Source organism: Panthera tigris, chromosome A3 (genome assembly GCF_018350195.1).
Source record: "Panthera tigris isolate Pti1 chromosome A3, P.tigris_Pti1_mat1.1, whole genome shotgun sequence".
Classification (NCBI taxonomy): domain Eukaryota; kingdom Metazoa; phylum Chordata; class Mammalia; order Carnivora; family Felidae; genus Panthera; species Panthera tigris.
Window position 1 is genome coordinate 11,180,751 of NC_056662.1, and position 15,264 is coordinate 11,196,014.

At 59.2% G+C, this 15,264-nt stretch overlaps 1 protein-coding gene across 1 annotated transcript in view; it reads left to right on the plus strand.

Moving 5' to 3' along the window:
* Positions 1–15,264, plus strand: part of RIPOR3 (RIPOR family member 3) — a 74,787-nt gene that overhangs the window by 31,263 nt on the left and 28,260 nt on the right. The window contains exon 2 of the mRNA XM_042980162.1: positions 12,490–12,608. Within this exon, the coding sequence (XP_042836096.1) occupies positions 12,490–12,608 (119 nt within the window). The remainder of the gene's footprint in view (positions 1–12,489; positions 12,609–15,264) is intronic.

A 15,264-nucleotide genomic window follows, 5' to 3' on the forward strand; every position in this document is an offset into this window, starting at 1 on the left:
AAAGTCTTCCCCCACCCCACCCCCAACCTACCCCCTGCCTTTTCTAGGACAAGCCCCAGTTGTGATTAATTTTTTAGGGCGCGAAAGGGGCACAACAGGTGCTCTTGTCTTCCTGGGCAGTGCGTAGGGAGCTCCTGACCATCCCGATCTGGGTTCCATCCTTAGGCACTGCTGAACGAGGCCTCTCTGCAGGCGGGTGCCTCTTCAGAGCTTTGTGGGCGCAGTTCCGGGGGTGAGATTTTAGTTAGATGTGTCCAGAAGCTGCAAGCCTGGGGAGGGGTGTAAGAAACCTGATGGACATTTTCAGGTGGAGGCAGAGGGTGAGGTGGAGGCAGAGGGGTGATGGGGGCTTGGCCCAGGGGGAGGGGGATGCAAAGGAGGGGACGGATTCAGGGTGTTTCTGAGAAGCAGAGCAGACAGTGAAAGCTCTTGGCCAAGGGCCTCTATGGAGGAGGGAGATTCTCTTGAGGGCTTTACAGCCTGGTGAGGGAGACACAATTCTCACCCAGGGAGCTAGACTTCAGTGGTCTAGAGAGTAGAAACTTAATCTTAGAGGTGGAGAAAGAAAGTTCCAAAGTCTTAAAACATAGAAGGACAATGTTGACAGATCTGGTCACATAAATATTTGAAGCTTCTGTCACACACACACACACACACACACACACACACACCATTAGGAACAAGTTAAAAAGCACGTGAGGGGCTGGGAGAAAACTCAAAGAGTCACTAAGAATAGCTAGGTAGCTGGATAAAGGATTATGAACTGAGAAGTGGAGAAGAGGAGATTCTAAAGATAATGAGCATATAGAAATACTCGATCTCATGAGGAACCAGGGAAAGGAGGGTGAAAAGCCCACTTGCCCACCCCCCCCCCTAAAACAACACTCCGAGTGAGGTGGGAGAAGGGAGGGATCCAAGTTGATAAGAAGAGGAGAATCTAAACAGTGCTCAGTGGGAGACTGGGGGTGGTGGTGGCCCAGAGGCTCCGTGACGTCAGCCGGGCCCCTGTCCACTCCAGAAACCTGGCAGTTAGGGCCTGTGGATAAGAGGCTGACCTGGAAGCCAGGCTGCCTGGGTTTGACCTTCCAGATCCCAAGGGCCAGAACAGGACAAAGTGGAACCTACGGCATCACGTTTTGGTGAGGGTCAAAGGAGCATATCGAGGTCAAGTGTAAGGCCCCGCCTGGCTGCTCTCTCAGCCCCTCTGCCTGGGCGGGAGGAGCAGGGAGAGTGGAGGGTAAACCTGAGCAGGGGGAGGGAGGAGAGATGGGCTCGCTGCATCTGTAAAATAAAGGTGTGGGTGGGAAGGAGCTGGGGAGGGAGCCTGTGGGCTGGAGATGGCAGGATCGTTCTGGAGTCAGACAGGTTCGAAGGAGGGCGAGCAGAGGGCAAAGGGCAGGGCCCGTGGCGACTTTCTTGAGTCCCCAGCACCTTGGCCTTCACAGGACTCTTCCTGTATAAGAAATATTAAATAGTGTATTTACCACTGAATTGGCCTAAGGATGGGTAAAATACACGCTATTAATATAGAAATAGTAACACATATACACTATAATATAAAACATTCTGTTTAACCTAAACATTCATTTCTTTTTTTTTCAAGGCAGTTTTTTTTTAAGTTTATTTACTTATTTTGAGACAGAGACAGAGGGAGAGAAAGAAGGGCAGGGGCACAGAGAGAGGGAGAGAGAATCCCAAGCAGACTCCATGCTGCCAGCACAGAGCCCAACGCAGGACTCGATCTCATGAACCTGGAGATCACGACCTGAGCCGAAATCAAGAGCTGGACGCTAAAAAACAAACAAACAAATAAACAACCAGTTGGACACTTAACCGACTGAGCCACCCAGGCGCCCCTGAAAGTTCATTTCTTATCTTCTGATTTTAAAAGTAATCCACCCATTTTCGTGGGCCCCGTGCACGAGTCCCCGGTGCTCTGGGAAAGGAACCTAACTGCAGAGGTGAGCAGAGACAGCAGTTGGGAATGGCGTTCTTTCTCTGTCCTGACGGTTTAGGAGAGGTGGCTCCGATGTCCAGCTGTGCGGGTGAGTAGCAGGGAGCGTCTGTGTCCCCGACCGTGGAGAATTCGGGCAGATCATCCAGTGCCCGAAGCGGAGTGGGTGACCGAGGCGGCCCTTGGGTTTGAATCCAAGTCCTGCCTGTGCTAAGTGGCCCCAAACCAGTGTGTGTTCATCAATGGTCGGGTGCTTTGGGACAAAATGAGCAGGTTGCCTTAGGGTCTCTGTTCGCTGCCGGGCGGGGGTTGCGAGGAAGGCAGGTGTCATTCAGAACTCTGATGTTGACAGCAAACACCCCGAGGGGCCACCAACCTCTTCTCCGAGCTCCAGCCCCCGCTCTGAGGCTCCAGGCCCTTGTCCGCATCCTGGTGTGAGTGTGCAGGTGCGTGCGTGCGGGGGCTGGGCTGGCACAGGCCCCATGGGAGCTGCAGCCCCGGGGCCCCTTCTGAAGATGCTGGGCTGCTGGGCCCCCCAGATTCCTACCCCCCATTCATGCGAGGGGGGAAGTATTTGCCACCCACGGAAGGTCGCGCCTTCAACGCCTCCACTCTCACCCGTGAAAATTACCCCGAATGCCCGCGACGCTAATTCACGAACCCTCAAGAGTTGAAGAGCTGCTTTAACCCAGTGGCTCCCACTGGAGGTGATTCTGCCACCCAGGGGACACGTGGCAGTGTCTGTGGGCGCTCTTGGTTGTCACCATTGGAGGGCGTGGTGCTCCTGGTGTCCAGGGGTTAAATACACAGGGTACCCCCCCATCCCCCCGCCCCGGCCAAGAATGCTCTGGCCCAAAGTGTCAGTGGAGCTCTGCCTGAGACCCTCCCGTAACCACTCTGGAGTGAGGGCTTCTGATGGGGGTCCCACACGTGTTGCTCGGTCACCCCTAGGACGTGGATGAGGGGCACGCACACCTGTGTCACACTGCCCACACGCAAGTGTTTTAAGGCGAGATGTCGAAGATGGGACGCTGCCACTTGCTAGTTCTGGCCACCTCAGCTCTACGAGCCTCAGTTTCTCAGTCTGTAAAACGGGGGTGGGAAGAGCGCCCACCTCAGAGGCGTGCTGTGGGGGAGACGTGCCGTGTCCAGCTCTCGGCCCAGCGTCCGGCACGCGGTAAGGGGGTGCCGCTCAGAGCGAAGCCGAGGCCAGGCCTGCCGGGGACCAGGAATGAAAGGAGCTGGTTCTTAGCGCAGAACGTGGCAGAAGCCGGTTCTCATCAGCAATATTGCTGGGTTCCCTCTTTAGCGTCAAACAGAGGCACTTGGCCAAGCACCGTGACCACGGTGTGGCCTCACCCCCACCTGCCGGGAGGGGTCCGTCTGCACCGTGCCTCTGGCTCAGTCTCTCCCGCCCCACCTGTGTGAGAAGGGGTCTGGCTGCCCCCCGATCTCTGTTATCCCGCATCGGGGCTCCGTCTTTCCAGCCACGTGCCCCCAGCTCCACAGGCTCCACGCTCCCCCGCCCCCACGGCGGCCCCAGGAGGCCCTGTCCCCAAAGGGGTGCTGTCTCTTCCGGGCGACCCCCCTCCACCCCCCGCGGTGACGTCCGGTGAGCTCAGAGCGCTGAGGGGGGGGCATTTAAATCAAAACACCCTCTGGATATTTCACAGAGATTCATGAGTCATCTTTACCTCGCAAAAGCCTCCTGGCGTTAGCTGGGAGTGTAGACGATATTCGTGGACCTTTAAAAGTTTGTTTTTCCTTCTTTCTTTCTTTTTTAAGAGAAAAGCATCTCTTGTGACCCCAGCTTCATCCTGAAAAGCATCATTCTCTAGGTCGGAGCCCACTTGGCAGCTTGATTACTGTGCAACCAGGGACACGTGACCAATCTTTCTGTTTTCTTCAAATCAACTTTTTTCTTTTTTTTCTGCTTGTGAGGGAATGCGTGCCCACAGTAGGACGCTGGTAAGGCACTGATGGAGAAATAAAACGGAGAGCGTGTCGTGTATCATTGACATCTTGGTCTCTTGTGCTCAACATCTTACTTTCAACATCTTCTATCTTCCCGTGTCATTATTCCTCAAAACCATATTCCTGACTCCTGCCACGGAAATTTCCTCCGTATGGCTGAGCCCTTTGGGCTCCCTCGCACTTGGCCGTTGGTGGCCTCGCGCAGGGTTTTCAGCTGTGAGATGGTCACAGGTGCGCCGTGAAGCCTGATGAGATAGCCTATCTGTCCACTCACGTGACTGGTCCTCTTGTGCCTCCCGGCCTGAGCTGGGGCGGGTCGTGGACACCTCCCAGGGCTGCCCTGGGCAGGAAGGTCACAGGGGACTGTAGACTGTGTGATAAACTGAGGCAAGGGGCCCTCTTGGATCCTGGGTCCCGACCCCCATGCCTCGTCTTGACCCTCCAGGCAGTTTCCACTTGCCCTGCAGCCCTGGGACAATGAATTCTGGGGGGACAGGGAGGGCTCCCCAAGATGCTGCTTCCTCTTCTTTTCCACTAGAAACCGGTGCTGTCTGCTCATCTGACTCCGTCAGGCCATCTGCAGGGGCACACCTAGGTGTGCCCCTCCCCTCCCCCCCCCGGTCCCACTTCCACGGTGGGACCCAGAAACGTGGGCTTCCAAGAAGCTGGGTTCCTACCTGCCTACTTAAACCAAGCATCCTTCAAATCCATCACTCTTTCACTTAAAGAAAACCACTCTATATCGTACACAAGACGGTTTGCTCTAAACGGAAGTTTACCTTAAAAGAAAGGCAACAAAACACCTGATGCGATCTGAGCGTGTGCCTGGCGCCAGCTCTGAACTCGGCTGAAGGGGGGGGGACAAGTGTCAGATGGCTGGGGAGCCAGGAGAGAAAGGGGGCGAAGGCAAGAATGACTCTCCTGCCAGGTGAATCACGGTCTCTACTATGCATTCCTCACCTGGCTCAGATGGGCCTGCGCTTGGGGGACCCCGAATTCTAGCCCAGCCCTCCCCCTTTACAGACAAGGAGACAGAGGCTCAGAGAGGAGGGAACTTGTTCCAGATCATATGCAGAGATCCCCTGGGCACACTTCCCTGGCTCGGGAGAGGTGAGCAGATTCCTTGCAGCGGGTAGAGAAGCATCTGAAAGCATCTGGTAGGGGCGGGGCCCCAGGGGCTCCCAGAGAGAAGGGGAGCCCGAGTTGGCGGGTGTCAGAGCTAACGTGGCTTCTGTCCTCTGTGGCTCGGCCGTGGGATTTTCCCTCTCAGGGACCATCAAATGTCTGGGTCTTGTCTGTGGCGGAAGCAAGGGGTGGGTGGGTGAGGGATCGAGTGCAGAGGGCAAAAACCCAGGTCAAGCTGGTGTAGGCCGTACAGGGTATCTGAGCTTCCCCCAGACGGCAGTCAGTGCTGGCCCAGGAGACATGGGCCTTGGGCCAAAGGGACAGAGGCATCTCCAGTGTGACTGCCCCTAGCTCCTGGACGGAGGTGCGGGGTTTGACGGCCTGGCATGCAGCAGGCACTCATTCATCGTCTACGGAGACACAGCACTGTCTGATCAGGTGTGCAGTAGGGCATATTCAGTAAGTGAACGAACTCAAGGGCGCCATTACCAAATCCAGAGGGTGCTGGAGGCCTGTCCTGCCTACTTCTCCCTGGATGCAGCTTAAACCCCCGTCCCCATAGAGGCCTGGTCCGCACTCAGCCCCTCAGGGATCCTCTTTTGTACCTGATGCTCTAGCCACACACACTGTACTAAGTTCATCTAATTGCATTTCATCTAGTTGACCCTATCTCTGAGCCTTTGCACATGCTGTTCCCAACACCTGGCACACTCTTCCATCCCATTCTCTCCCCCTGCCAATTCTTCCCCCTCCTTTAGATTTCAACATATCGCTTCCCCCAGGGGGTCTCCCCGGTCACTCCCCTTTGGCTGGGTGAGGGATCCTTGTCTGCCCCCCACGCCTCTAGTTCCCCATCACAGTCCAGCCTCATACCCTAATTCCTGTCTCCCACTGGACTAGTTCACAGCCGTATGCCCAGTGCCTGCATTCAGTAGGCACTCGATATGTGCGTGTGTTGAATGAACAAATCAAGTAAGTGAGCCCTAGACACAGGTCTGAAGAGATGGCCTTCAATCGTTCAGTTATTCAAGCAATCACTTACGGACCAGTACTTACTGGGGTCCCCTACTTGGTGAGGCCCTGGGACACACGGCTGTGAGCAAGACCAAAAAGTCCCGGTCCCCACGGAGCTTGGGACCCCTGTGAGGGCCACACAATTGCCAAGCACCTTGACAAGACAATTTGGGACGGCAGTGAGTCCTCTGCAGGATTTGAAACTGGGTGAAGAGTGAGGCCGCTGTCGCCAGGGGGCACCAGAGAGGCCCTCTCTGAGGCGGTGACCTTTCTGCCGGGGTCTCAAGCCGGGAGGGATCCTCCCGGGAGACCTGGGGGAAGAGCGTGCCAGGGAGGGAGAGGACACGGCCTGGGCAGGGGCCTGGAGGTGTCTGCAGCCGCGGAGCTGGCAGGGGGGAGGGGCGTGGATTCTTCTGGCCCTTCCATTCACCTCTGGGTGATCCGCGCAAGTCACGTGACCACTCTGGGCGTGCTCGCCGGTGAAACGAGGGAGTTGCCCTCCATCTGGTGTAGACAGTAGTCTGGTTCCCAGAGCGGCCTCGGCGGGTCGCCCATCCCTCTTAGGTATAAACTCACATTCCTCATCCTGGGCTATTTTACCATTTCCTTTCGTGCTAAACCAAAGGGACTATTTTGGAAACTCCTATAAGCAAACTAAGCCCTGCCTGGCATTTGAGCGGATATAAAAGAGCCCTAAGTGAGGGACTCAGGCATAAAAGCCACCCAGCCCTGAGAGCCCACACCGCTAAATTTAGAAGCATCACCTCCAAATGAGGTGAAATTGTAGGTTCCCTGGGCTGGCGGGCGGTTCTGGCCAGCAGTGAGCTGGCCAGATTTAGCGGAGTGGGCTCAGGCTCCCTCCAGCCGCGCCTCGGGGAGGAGGTCCCGGACGATGGTCCCAGTGTCTGGGGAGCCGCTGGCTGTGTGAGAAGCCCCTCCAGGTGTCCTGGCCCCTGCTGCACTCACCAGCTGTGTCCAAGCCATCCGTCTAAGCGGGTGCTGCCCCAGGGTACCAAGCCAGCGAGAGGCAGCGAGGGACGCACGGGGACGAGGCGGTCCTGTCTGACACCAAAGGTTTGGGACCTGCATGACTTCTGTGCCTCTCTCCTCTGCTCAGGGGTCCAGCGAGGTCTCTGGCTTATCTCTCTTGCCCCGCAGAGTGCCAGCTATATCCAGGGCTGTCCTGAGCCTCTGAGTGCCGACCTCTGTTCAGAGTGGTCAGTGCCCCTGCTGGGTCACTGATTAAACGTTGAGAATATCAGCCTTGGTCGAAAGTGACCAACATTTACGGGGTCTTGTCAGGGGCTGCCCAGTGAAGGCTCCTGAGATCTTAAGGGTCTCAGCCTGGCCGTCCCAGCCCGTCTACCAGAAGAGAGATGTTTTTGCAGCAAGAAACCCAGCTGGGTGAGATCTCAGGGGGCCAACCAGTCAACAGCCAGGATTAACCCCATCAGGGCCTGTGGGGGAGGCTGGGGGTGGCCGCTGGCCTCCCTTTTGGAGCAGCTGAGCTGATTGGGAACTGATGCTGGTCCCCAGAAGCCCCCGGGGACCCGGGCTCCCACACCCTGAAGCCTGCAGGGGATGGGGTTGATTTTTCTTGGCCACCCCCAATGCTAGGCTTCTAGCTTGGCAGGTCCCTTTCATGACCTGCTTCCATTCAGCCTGGGTCTGGCTCTTGGGTGGGGACATGTCCTCAGCACAGCCCCCCGGGGAACAGGTGCCACCTTGAATGAAGTGACCAGGCTTTTAAGGCCCGTTATGCCCGGGTCCAAATCCCAACTCTGTTGTTTCCTACCTGTGTGACCTTGGATGAGTCGTTTCCTCTGCTCTCTAGCCTCGGTTGCTTTATCTGCAAAATGATTATGGATAATAATCGTGTTTACCTGATATAATGTCGGGAGAATTAAATCAGATTTTAAGCCCTTAGAGTCGGTAGCACGGAGGGTGCTGGGCACCCACGGGTCAACCATTAATAGCTGTAAGTACTGTTTTATGGGAACGTGGCCATGCTCATCATTTACATAATGTCTGTGGCTGCTTTTGCTCTAAAACAATAGAGGTAAATAGTTGTGGGTATTTAAAAGAGTATATGGCCTGCAAAGCCAAAAACTTTGGCATCTGGTCCTTTACAGAAAATGTTTGTCAGCCTCTGCCTTGGAATCTAGCACTTAGTGGAAATTCTTATCCCCATCCTTATCTCTATCCTTAGCCTGAGGCTTCCACTTATCTGGCACCATGGGCTGCACAGCCTGGTACGGTGGCAGCAGTAGGCCCAGCCTTTTAGGCACTGTTTCTGGTCCCATAAGGATGTGCTGTGAATCTTCCAAGCACCAGAGAACACTCTAGCCCCTCCTGCAGGTCCCTCTCTGTCTGATGGGGGAGCAGAGAAGTTGCCATCCGCAGTCTACTGTAACTGATGGAGCAGGGAAGGTAGGGGAAGGGTGTTCCAGCCGGCAGCCCCCAGGCTCTAGTCCCCAGCCCGCAGCCCCCAGTCCCCAGCCCGCAGCCCCCAGCCTCCAGTCCCCAGGCCGCAGCCCCCAGTCCCCAGCCTGCAGCCCCCAGCCTACAGCCTCCAGTCCCCAGCCCCCAGCCCGCAGTCCCCAGCCCCCAGCCTGCAGCACCTAGTCCCCAGTCCTCAGCCCCCAGCCCGCAGCCACCAGTCCCCAGCCCTCAGCCCCCAGCCCCTAGTCCCCAGCCCGCAGCCCCCAGTCCCCAGCCTGCAGCCCCCAGCCCACAGCCTCCAGTCCCCAGCCCCCAACCCCAGTCCGCAGCCCGCAGCCCCCAGTCCCCAGTCCACAGCCCGCAGCCCCCAGTCCCCAGCCCCCAGCCCCCAGCCCGCAGCCCCCAGCCTCCAGGCCCCAGCCTCCAGTCCCCAGCCCACAGCCTCCAGTCCCCAGCCCCCAGCCCGCAGCCCCCAGTCCCCAGCCCTCAGCCCCCAGCCCGCAGTCCCCAGCCCCCAGCCCGCAGCCCCTAGTCCCCAGTCCTCAGCCCCCAGCCCGCAGCCACCAGTCCCCAGCCCCCAGCCCACAGCCACCAGTCCCCAGCCCCCAGCCCGCAGTTCCCAGTCCCCAGCCCGAAGCCCCCAGCCCGCAGCCCCCAGCCCGCAGCCCCCAGCCCACAGCCTCCAGCCCACAGCCCCCAGTCCCCAGCCCGCAGCCTCCAGTCCCCAGCCCCCAGCCCGCAGTCCCCAGCCCGCAGCCCCCAGTCCCCAGCCCTCAGCCCCCAGCCCGCAGTCCCCAGCCCCCAGCCCGCAGCCCCTAGTCCCCAGTCCTCAGCCCCCAGCCCGCAGCCACCAGTCCCCAGCCCTCAGCCCCCAGCCCCTAGTCCCCAGCCCGCAGCCCCCAGTCCCCAGCCTGCAGCCCCCAGCCCACAGCCTCCAGTCCCCAGCCCTCAGCCCCCAGCCCCTAGTCCCCAGCCCGCAGCCCCCAGTCCCCAGCCTGCAGCCCCCAGCCCACAGCCCCCAGTCCCCAGCCCCCAGCCCGCAGCCCCCAGCCTCCAGGCCCCAGCCTCCAGTCCCCAGCCCACAGCCTCCAGTCCCCAGCCCCCAGCCCGCAGCCCCCAGTCCCCAGCCCTCAGCCCCCAGCCCGCAGTCCCCAGCCCCCAGCCCGCAGCCCCTAGTCCCCAGTCCTCAGCCCCCAGCCCGCAGCCACCAGTCCCCAGCCCCCAGCCCGCAGTTCCCAGTCCCCAGCCCGAAGCCCCCAGCCCGCAGCCCCCAGTCCGCAGCCCCCAGCCCACAGCCTCCAGCCCACAGCCCCCAGTCCCCAGCCCGCAGCCTCCAGTCCCCAGCCCCCAGCCCGCAGTCCCCAGCCCGCAGCCCCCAGTCCCCAGCCCTCAGCCCCCAGCCCGCAGTCCCCAGCCCCCAGCCCGCAGCCCCTAGTCCCCAGTCCTCAGCCCCCAGCCCGCAGCCACCAGTCCCCAGCCCTCAGCCCCCAGCCCCTAGTCCCCAGTCCCCAGCCCCAAGCCCCCAGCTCCCAGTCCCCAGCCCCCAGCCCCGAGCCCCCAGCCCCCAGTCCCCAGCCCCCAGTCCCCAGGCTGGCACCAGAGTATTCTTTGCAACCAGTGACCCCAGTGATCTCCCTCCCTGTTACCCCCTTATTCCCTTGCCCAGCTTGGCTGGGGGCTCTCAAGAGTTCGAGAAGGTCCCCGGTGCCACCCTGAGCACACACCGCTAGTGGTGGGGCAATGGTGTACAGATAGATGCTCACTAACCTGCAGGGGAAAAAAAACCACAAAAAAAGCCCAAATTTGTAGCACTTGCCGACATCCAGGGTGTACACATTCCTGCCGTGGCTGATTTCAAGCTACCAAAATTCCCAAGAAAGTAACGATTGACGCTTGGGGGGTTGATCCAGGCTGGCAGCAGCCTGGCACAGGCGGGGAGCGTGGGGACCTCCCTGTGGGGCTGGGACATCTAGAGGCGGGACGGGGACGTCTGACTGCGCACAGTCAGAAGTGATGGCGTCTGCAGCCACTCGCACTCAGGTTCCGAACTTGTCTCATTGCTTCCACGCGGGCTTCTTGGGCCAGTCTCGTCCCCTCTCTGGGTCTCATGCCGCCATCTATCCAAGTAGGTCAGCAACAGCTCCCAGGCCTCAGGGGCTGCGTAGATTTGCTAAGATAATTTCCGTGAGACATTTAGCGCAGGGCTGACTTAGTAACGGCACTCAACAGACGGTGGCTCCCGTCAGGGCCGCTGTTCATGGACCCACAGCATGTGACAGTCCTTGGTGCTGGGGCTTGCCACACAGTGGGTGCTCAGCAAACACTCGCCAGCTTCCCCCTGCAGGGCTGGAGGGCGCTCCCCGGGCTCGTCCGCCTCTGTAGCCCCCTGCGGGGCGGGGGCCTCTGTCGGCCAACGGCACAGAGACAACCAGCTCTTTCCCTTCTGTGTTGTGCACCCTCAGCGCACGGTCTCCTTGGTCCTTCTCTGACTTTCCGCTTTGCAAACGTGACCGCCGGGGCCCGGAGCTGGCGAGTGGCACAGCTGGGGTCTGAGCGCAGGTCTGGCCTTTCGGTTTCCAGTCCTCAGCGCGATGTACAGCACAGTGTGGGGTGGGGATGGGGGGAGCCTAGGAGGAGGGGAAGTCTTGTGGGGGCCGCACGGATCTGCCAGGGGGGCCCTGGAGCCTATGGTGGGGGCTGACCACACATAAAATGCAGGACGGGACGCTGGACAGATGTGGCTCGAAAGAGAACGTTATTCCAGGGAGAGGCCCAGCCCTGAGCAAAGGCGTGGACTCTGGCAGGTGGACGGATGTTGGGAGGCAGGGGCCTTACCAAGCAGCGATACGAGGGAGGTGGTGCAGTGGAGCTTTTTTAGAGGCTTGGCTTCGGCAGTGGGGTCCCTGGAATCCTCGGACTGTCTCCACCCTGGCCGAGGAGCAACGCAGCAGCAGAGATTCAGGTCAGATATGCAGAAGAACCTTCGACTGTCGGTGCTGGAAGGCACTGGCGATACTCCCGAGGGATACGGTGGCGTTTTTCCAACCTAGAGGCGGTTTGGAAAAAAGGAAAGACAGCCAGGGTTCTAGGCTGGCCTCATTGCAGCCTGGATCAGAGATGGGGCAACGGATCCAGGGATTCTGGAGGGCCTGGATGCCAGCAGCTTGGCCTCACGTGAGTTGGGCTTTGTCACCCCTGCTCAAAACCCTCTCATGGCTCCCAGTCACCCTTGCCCAATTGCAAGGGCAAACTCCTCCCTGGGGTTACCAAGGCCCCGCAGGAGCTGCACTCTGCTGGCCTCTCCAGCCTCCCCTGGAGTCACGGCCCAAACCACAGCTCTTCTTTCTGTTTCTGGATTACGCCGTGTCCTCTGTACCCCCGGGCCTTTGCCCATGCTGTTCCCTCTGCCTCAGATACCCTCCCCTCCCTCTCCCTTCTCCTTCTCCCCTTATCAGCCTTTCCTTCTCAGCAGTTGATCGCCTCCTCCATGGCTAAGTCGAGTACCCCCTGGGTCCCACCATAACTGGTGGCTCATTAGCCTCCCTGCCAGACCGGGAGCCCTGGAAGGCAAGGACTCTGCCTGTCTTGCTCAGTGCGTGTCTCCAGCACAGTGTTTGGCACACAGCGTTCCATGAGTGTTTGTGGAGGGGGGTGAGGGTTACTGGAGAGGAGTAGCTGAGAAGAGGTCAGGTATGGTTTCAGGAGGAGCTGACTCCCCCCTGCCGGAGCCTCAGCATTGCTCAGCCATTAAGAACCTGAGCACAGAGTACAGAGACCTGGGTTCGAATCTCGCTCCTGCTGCCAGCCCCGAACATTTCCCTAGCCTCACTGAGCTTCATCTGTGAGCTGGGGACAGTACCAGCTGCCCCCTTTGTGGGGCTGTTGTAAGGACCTTGGGGACCACGGTGAAGGGGGACCAGCCGCGACCCGCACTCGGCAGGCGGCAGTGCGAGGCTGACTCTCCTGTCCTCTCCCTGTAGGTGACGGCCATGTCGGTGAGGTTGCGGTTCCTGTCCTCTGGGGACGCGGGGGCCGTGGGGGTCGTGGGCCGGAGCGCCTCCTTCGCGGGCTTCAGCAGCGCACAGAGCCGGAGGATCGCGTAAGTTCTGCCCGTGAGGAGGGTACAGGGCTGGCTCGTCTTGTGCAGCCTGTGACCCTGAAGCTCTCTCTGATGCCAAGTCTGCAGCCCAGGACAGTGTGTGTGCGTGTGTGTGTGTGTGTGTGCGTGTGTGACACTTGGTGCTGGGAGAAACCTGTAATTTCCTTGAGACCCGAAGCCGTCTCATCTCACATGCTCCTGGCAGTTGGTCCTGGAAGTCACCAGGCCCACTTAGCAGATCAGAAAACAGGCTCGGAGAGGTGGAGCTGCTCACCCAAGGTCACACAGCAAGACTGGTTCGTTCAGCCCTGGAACTTAGTCTGGGGGCGGGGTCAGGATGGAATGTTCTTCCTGTTTGATAGAATGGGACGTGGGGCCACCTATCCCAGTTCTGTGACCTGGGGCAAGTGACTTCACCTCTCTGAGTCTCGGTTTCCTCATCCGTGAAATGGGGATCACGAGTGTCCCTCCCCGACAGAGTTGTCGTGAGCGTACGATGAGGTGACACAAGGCAAGCAGCCGGCACATGCTGGCACACAGTAGGTGCTTGCAGGAAATTTTCAAAGGAGGAGGAACAGCAGAGATGGGCCTGGGGTCAGGGCTGCCCCACTGGACCTGAGTTCATGGCTGTTCCACGAGTCTCCTTCGGCTGCAGGTACTTCCCAGGAGGAAGGTTCGTTTCCATTCCTGGGGGCCACAGACTGGTCCTGGGCTTCATGTCGGGCACTGTGCAAGCCTGGGGAGCTGCCCGCCCAGGGGTGGGGCAATCCCTCAGGCATCGCGAGTGGCCCAAGCCCGAGGGGCCCAAACATCTGCCTGGCTGCGCAAATGTGGGGGACAGGCAGGACTCCCAGCCAAGCAGGGTTGGCCAGGGCTCGTCACGGCCCTCTCCTGCCCGAAACCTGCCAGGGGTTCCCATCTGCTGAGAATGCAATCTGGACTCCTCACGCGGCCTAACAAACAGCTCCCTGTCACACTGGCCACTCTCTCCTCCGGGCCCTCCACCTGGCCCCTCCTGTGACTCCTCCTTACCTGGCCAGGGGCTGCTTAATCTCCTTTGGGCCTTGGCTTCACTGCCGTGTCCTGAGGTGGACCACCCGTGCCCCAGACCGGGCCTTCCTGTGGCTCTTTCCCTGGGGTTCAGCTGCACACTCACCCCCCCCCCCCCCCAGTGATGCCTGGTCCCTGAGGTCCAGCTCTCCCAGCTCGCCCACTTGTCTCCTGGCCGCTCAGTGCCAGCACGTGCCCGGGAGGAGTGGGTCTCAGGGCTGAAATCCTGGAGGGTCTCAGCTGGAAGCGTGCTTAGGAATCCCTGATTCGTTCTCCAAATATTTATGGAGCACCTACTCTGCCCAGGCCCTGTCCCGGGCTCTGGGGACGGAACCGGGCCCCGCCCTCCCGTCAGGGCAGCGAACCATAAGCCAACAATAATCCAGATGGATTCAGCTGGTGGCACGTGAAGGAATTAAAACGGGGATGTGGGAGGGTGGCAGGGCTCTCAGAGGAGGCCCTCAGTGAGGCAGGGGCACCTTTAAGGCCAGAGAGAAGACAAGTTGATGTTCACGTGCAGAGAGCATGCAGGGCTGGGGACGTCTTCCAGGTGGAAGGGGCAGCCAGTGCAAAGGTCCCGAGGTGGGGATGAGCTTTGAGGCACAGAAAGTGGGTGTGTGGCTGTCTTGGGGGATAGAAGTGAGAGAGGGAGGCCTGCGGGGCTTTGTGAGCCACAGCAAGGACACGCAAGGTGCAAGGCGGCGGGGGGGGGGGCAGTAAAGAGCTGAAGCACAGGAAAACACAGCCCCAGAGAGAGTGAGCACCCAGTCCCTCTGACGCCCAGCCTCCAAGAGGAGAAAACGTGGATACCACCGCAAGGAAGGCATACATTAGGCACTCCATAAGTGCGGCTGAGAAGGATTAAATCAACTGGCCAGGGAATGATCATGTTCCTTAACAGAACCACTTTTGAGCTGCCTCTTCTGGGCGTCACCAGGCCCCCCACACCATGGGGTCTGTAATCAGGGCTGCTAAAGACAGTTGCACAGGTCACCCAGCCAAGGGGGCCATCCAGTCCATGTAACCCTCCCAAGCTGTGTGCCCTGGCGTGCAGCTGGCCCACCCAGGGTGGGGTACCTTTCTCTAACTCACACAGAGGCACTATGGGGATTTTGTTACCATGGTCTGGCAGTGGGGGGCGCTGAAGGGGGGGTTTCACAGACCCTGGCAGCCAAGGCCAGCTGCGTGAGTATACAATCAGTGTGCTCACTAGGGCCCTGTGCTCACGTAATGCTCTGGTGTTGCCATCTAGAAATTCCTTTTTTTTTTTTTTTCTCAATTTTTTTCTCAATGTTTATTTATATATTTTGAAAGAGAGTGCAAGCAGGGGAGGGGCAGAGAGAGAGAGAGGAGGGAGAGAATCCCAAGCAGGCTCTAGATTGTCAGTACAGAGTCCAATGTAGGACTCCAGCCCACGAACTGTGAGATCGTGACCTGAGCTGATCAAGAGTTGGATGCTTAACCGGCTGAGCCACCCAGGCACCCCGCCATCTAGAAACCCTTACTACGGTTTGAAAAAAGGGCCCTGCATTTTCTTTTGCACTGGGCCTCATGAATTCTGTGCCTGGTCCTGCCTGCAGCTCTCCCCCTGCCAGGCCCCTCGGGG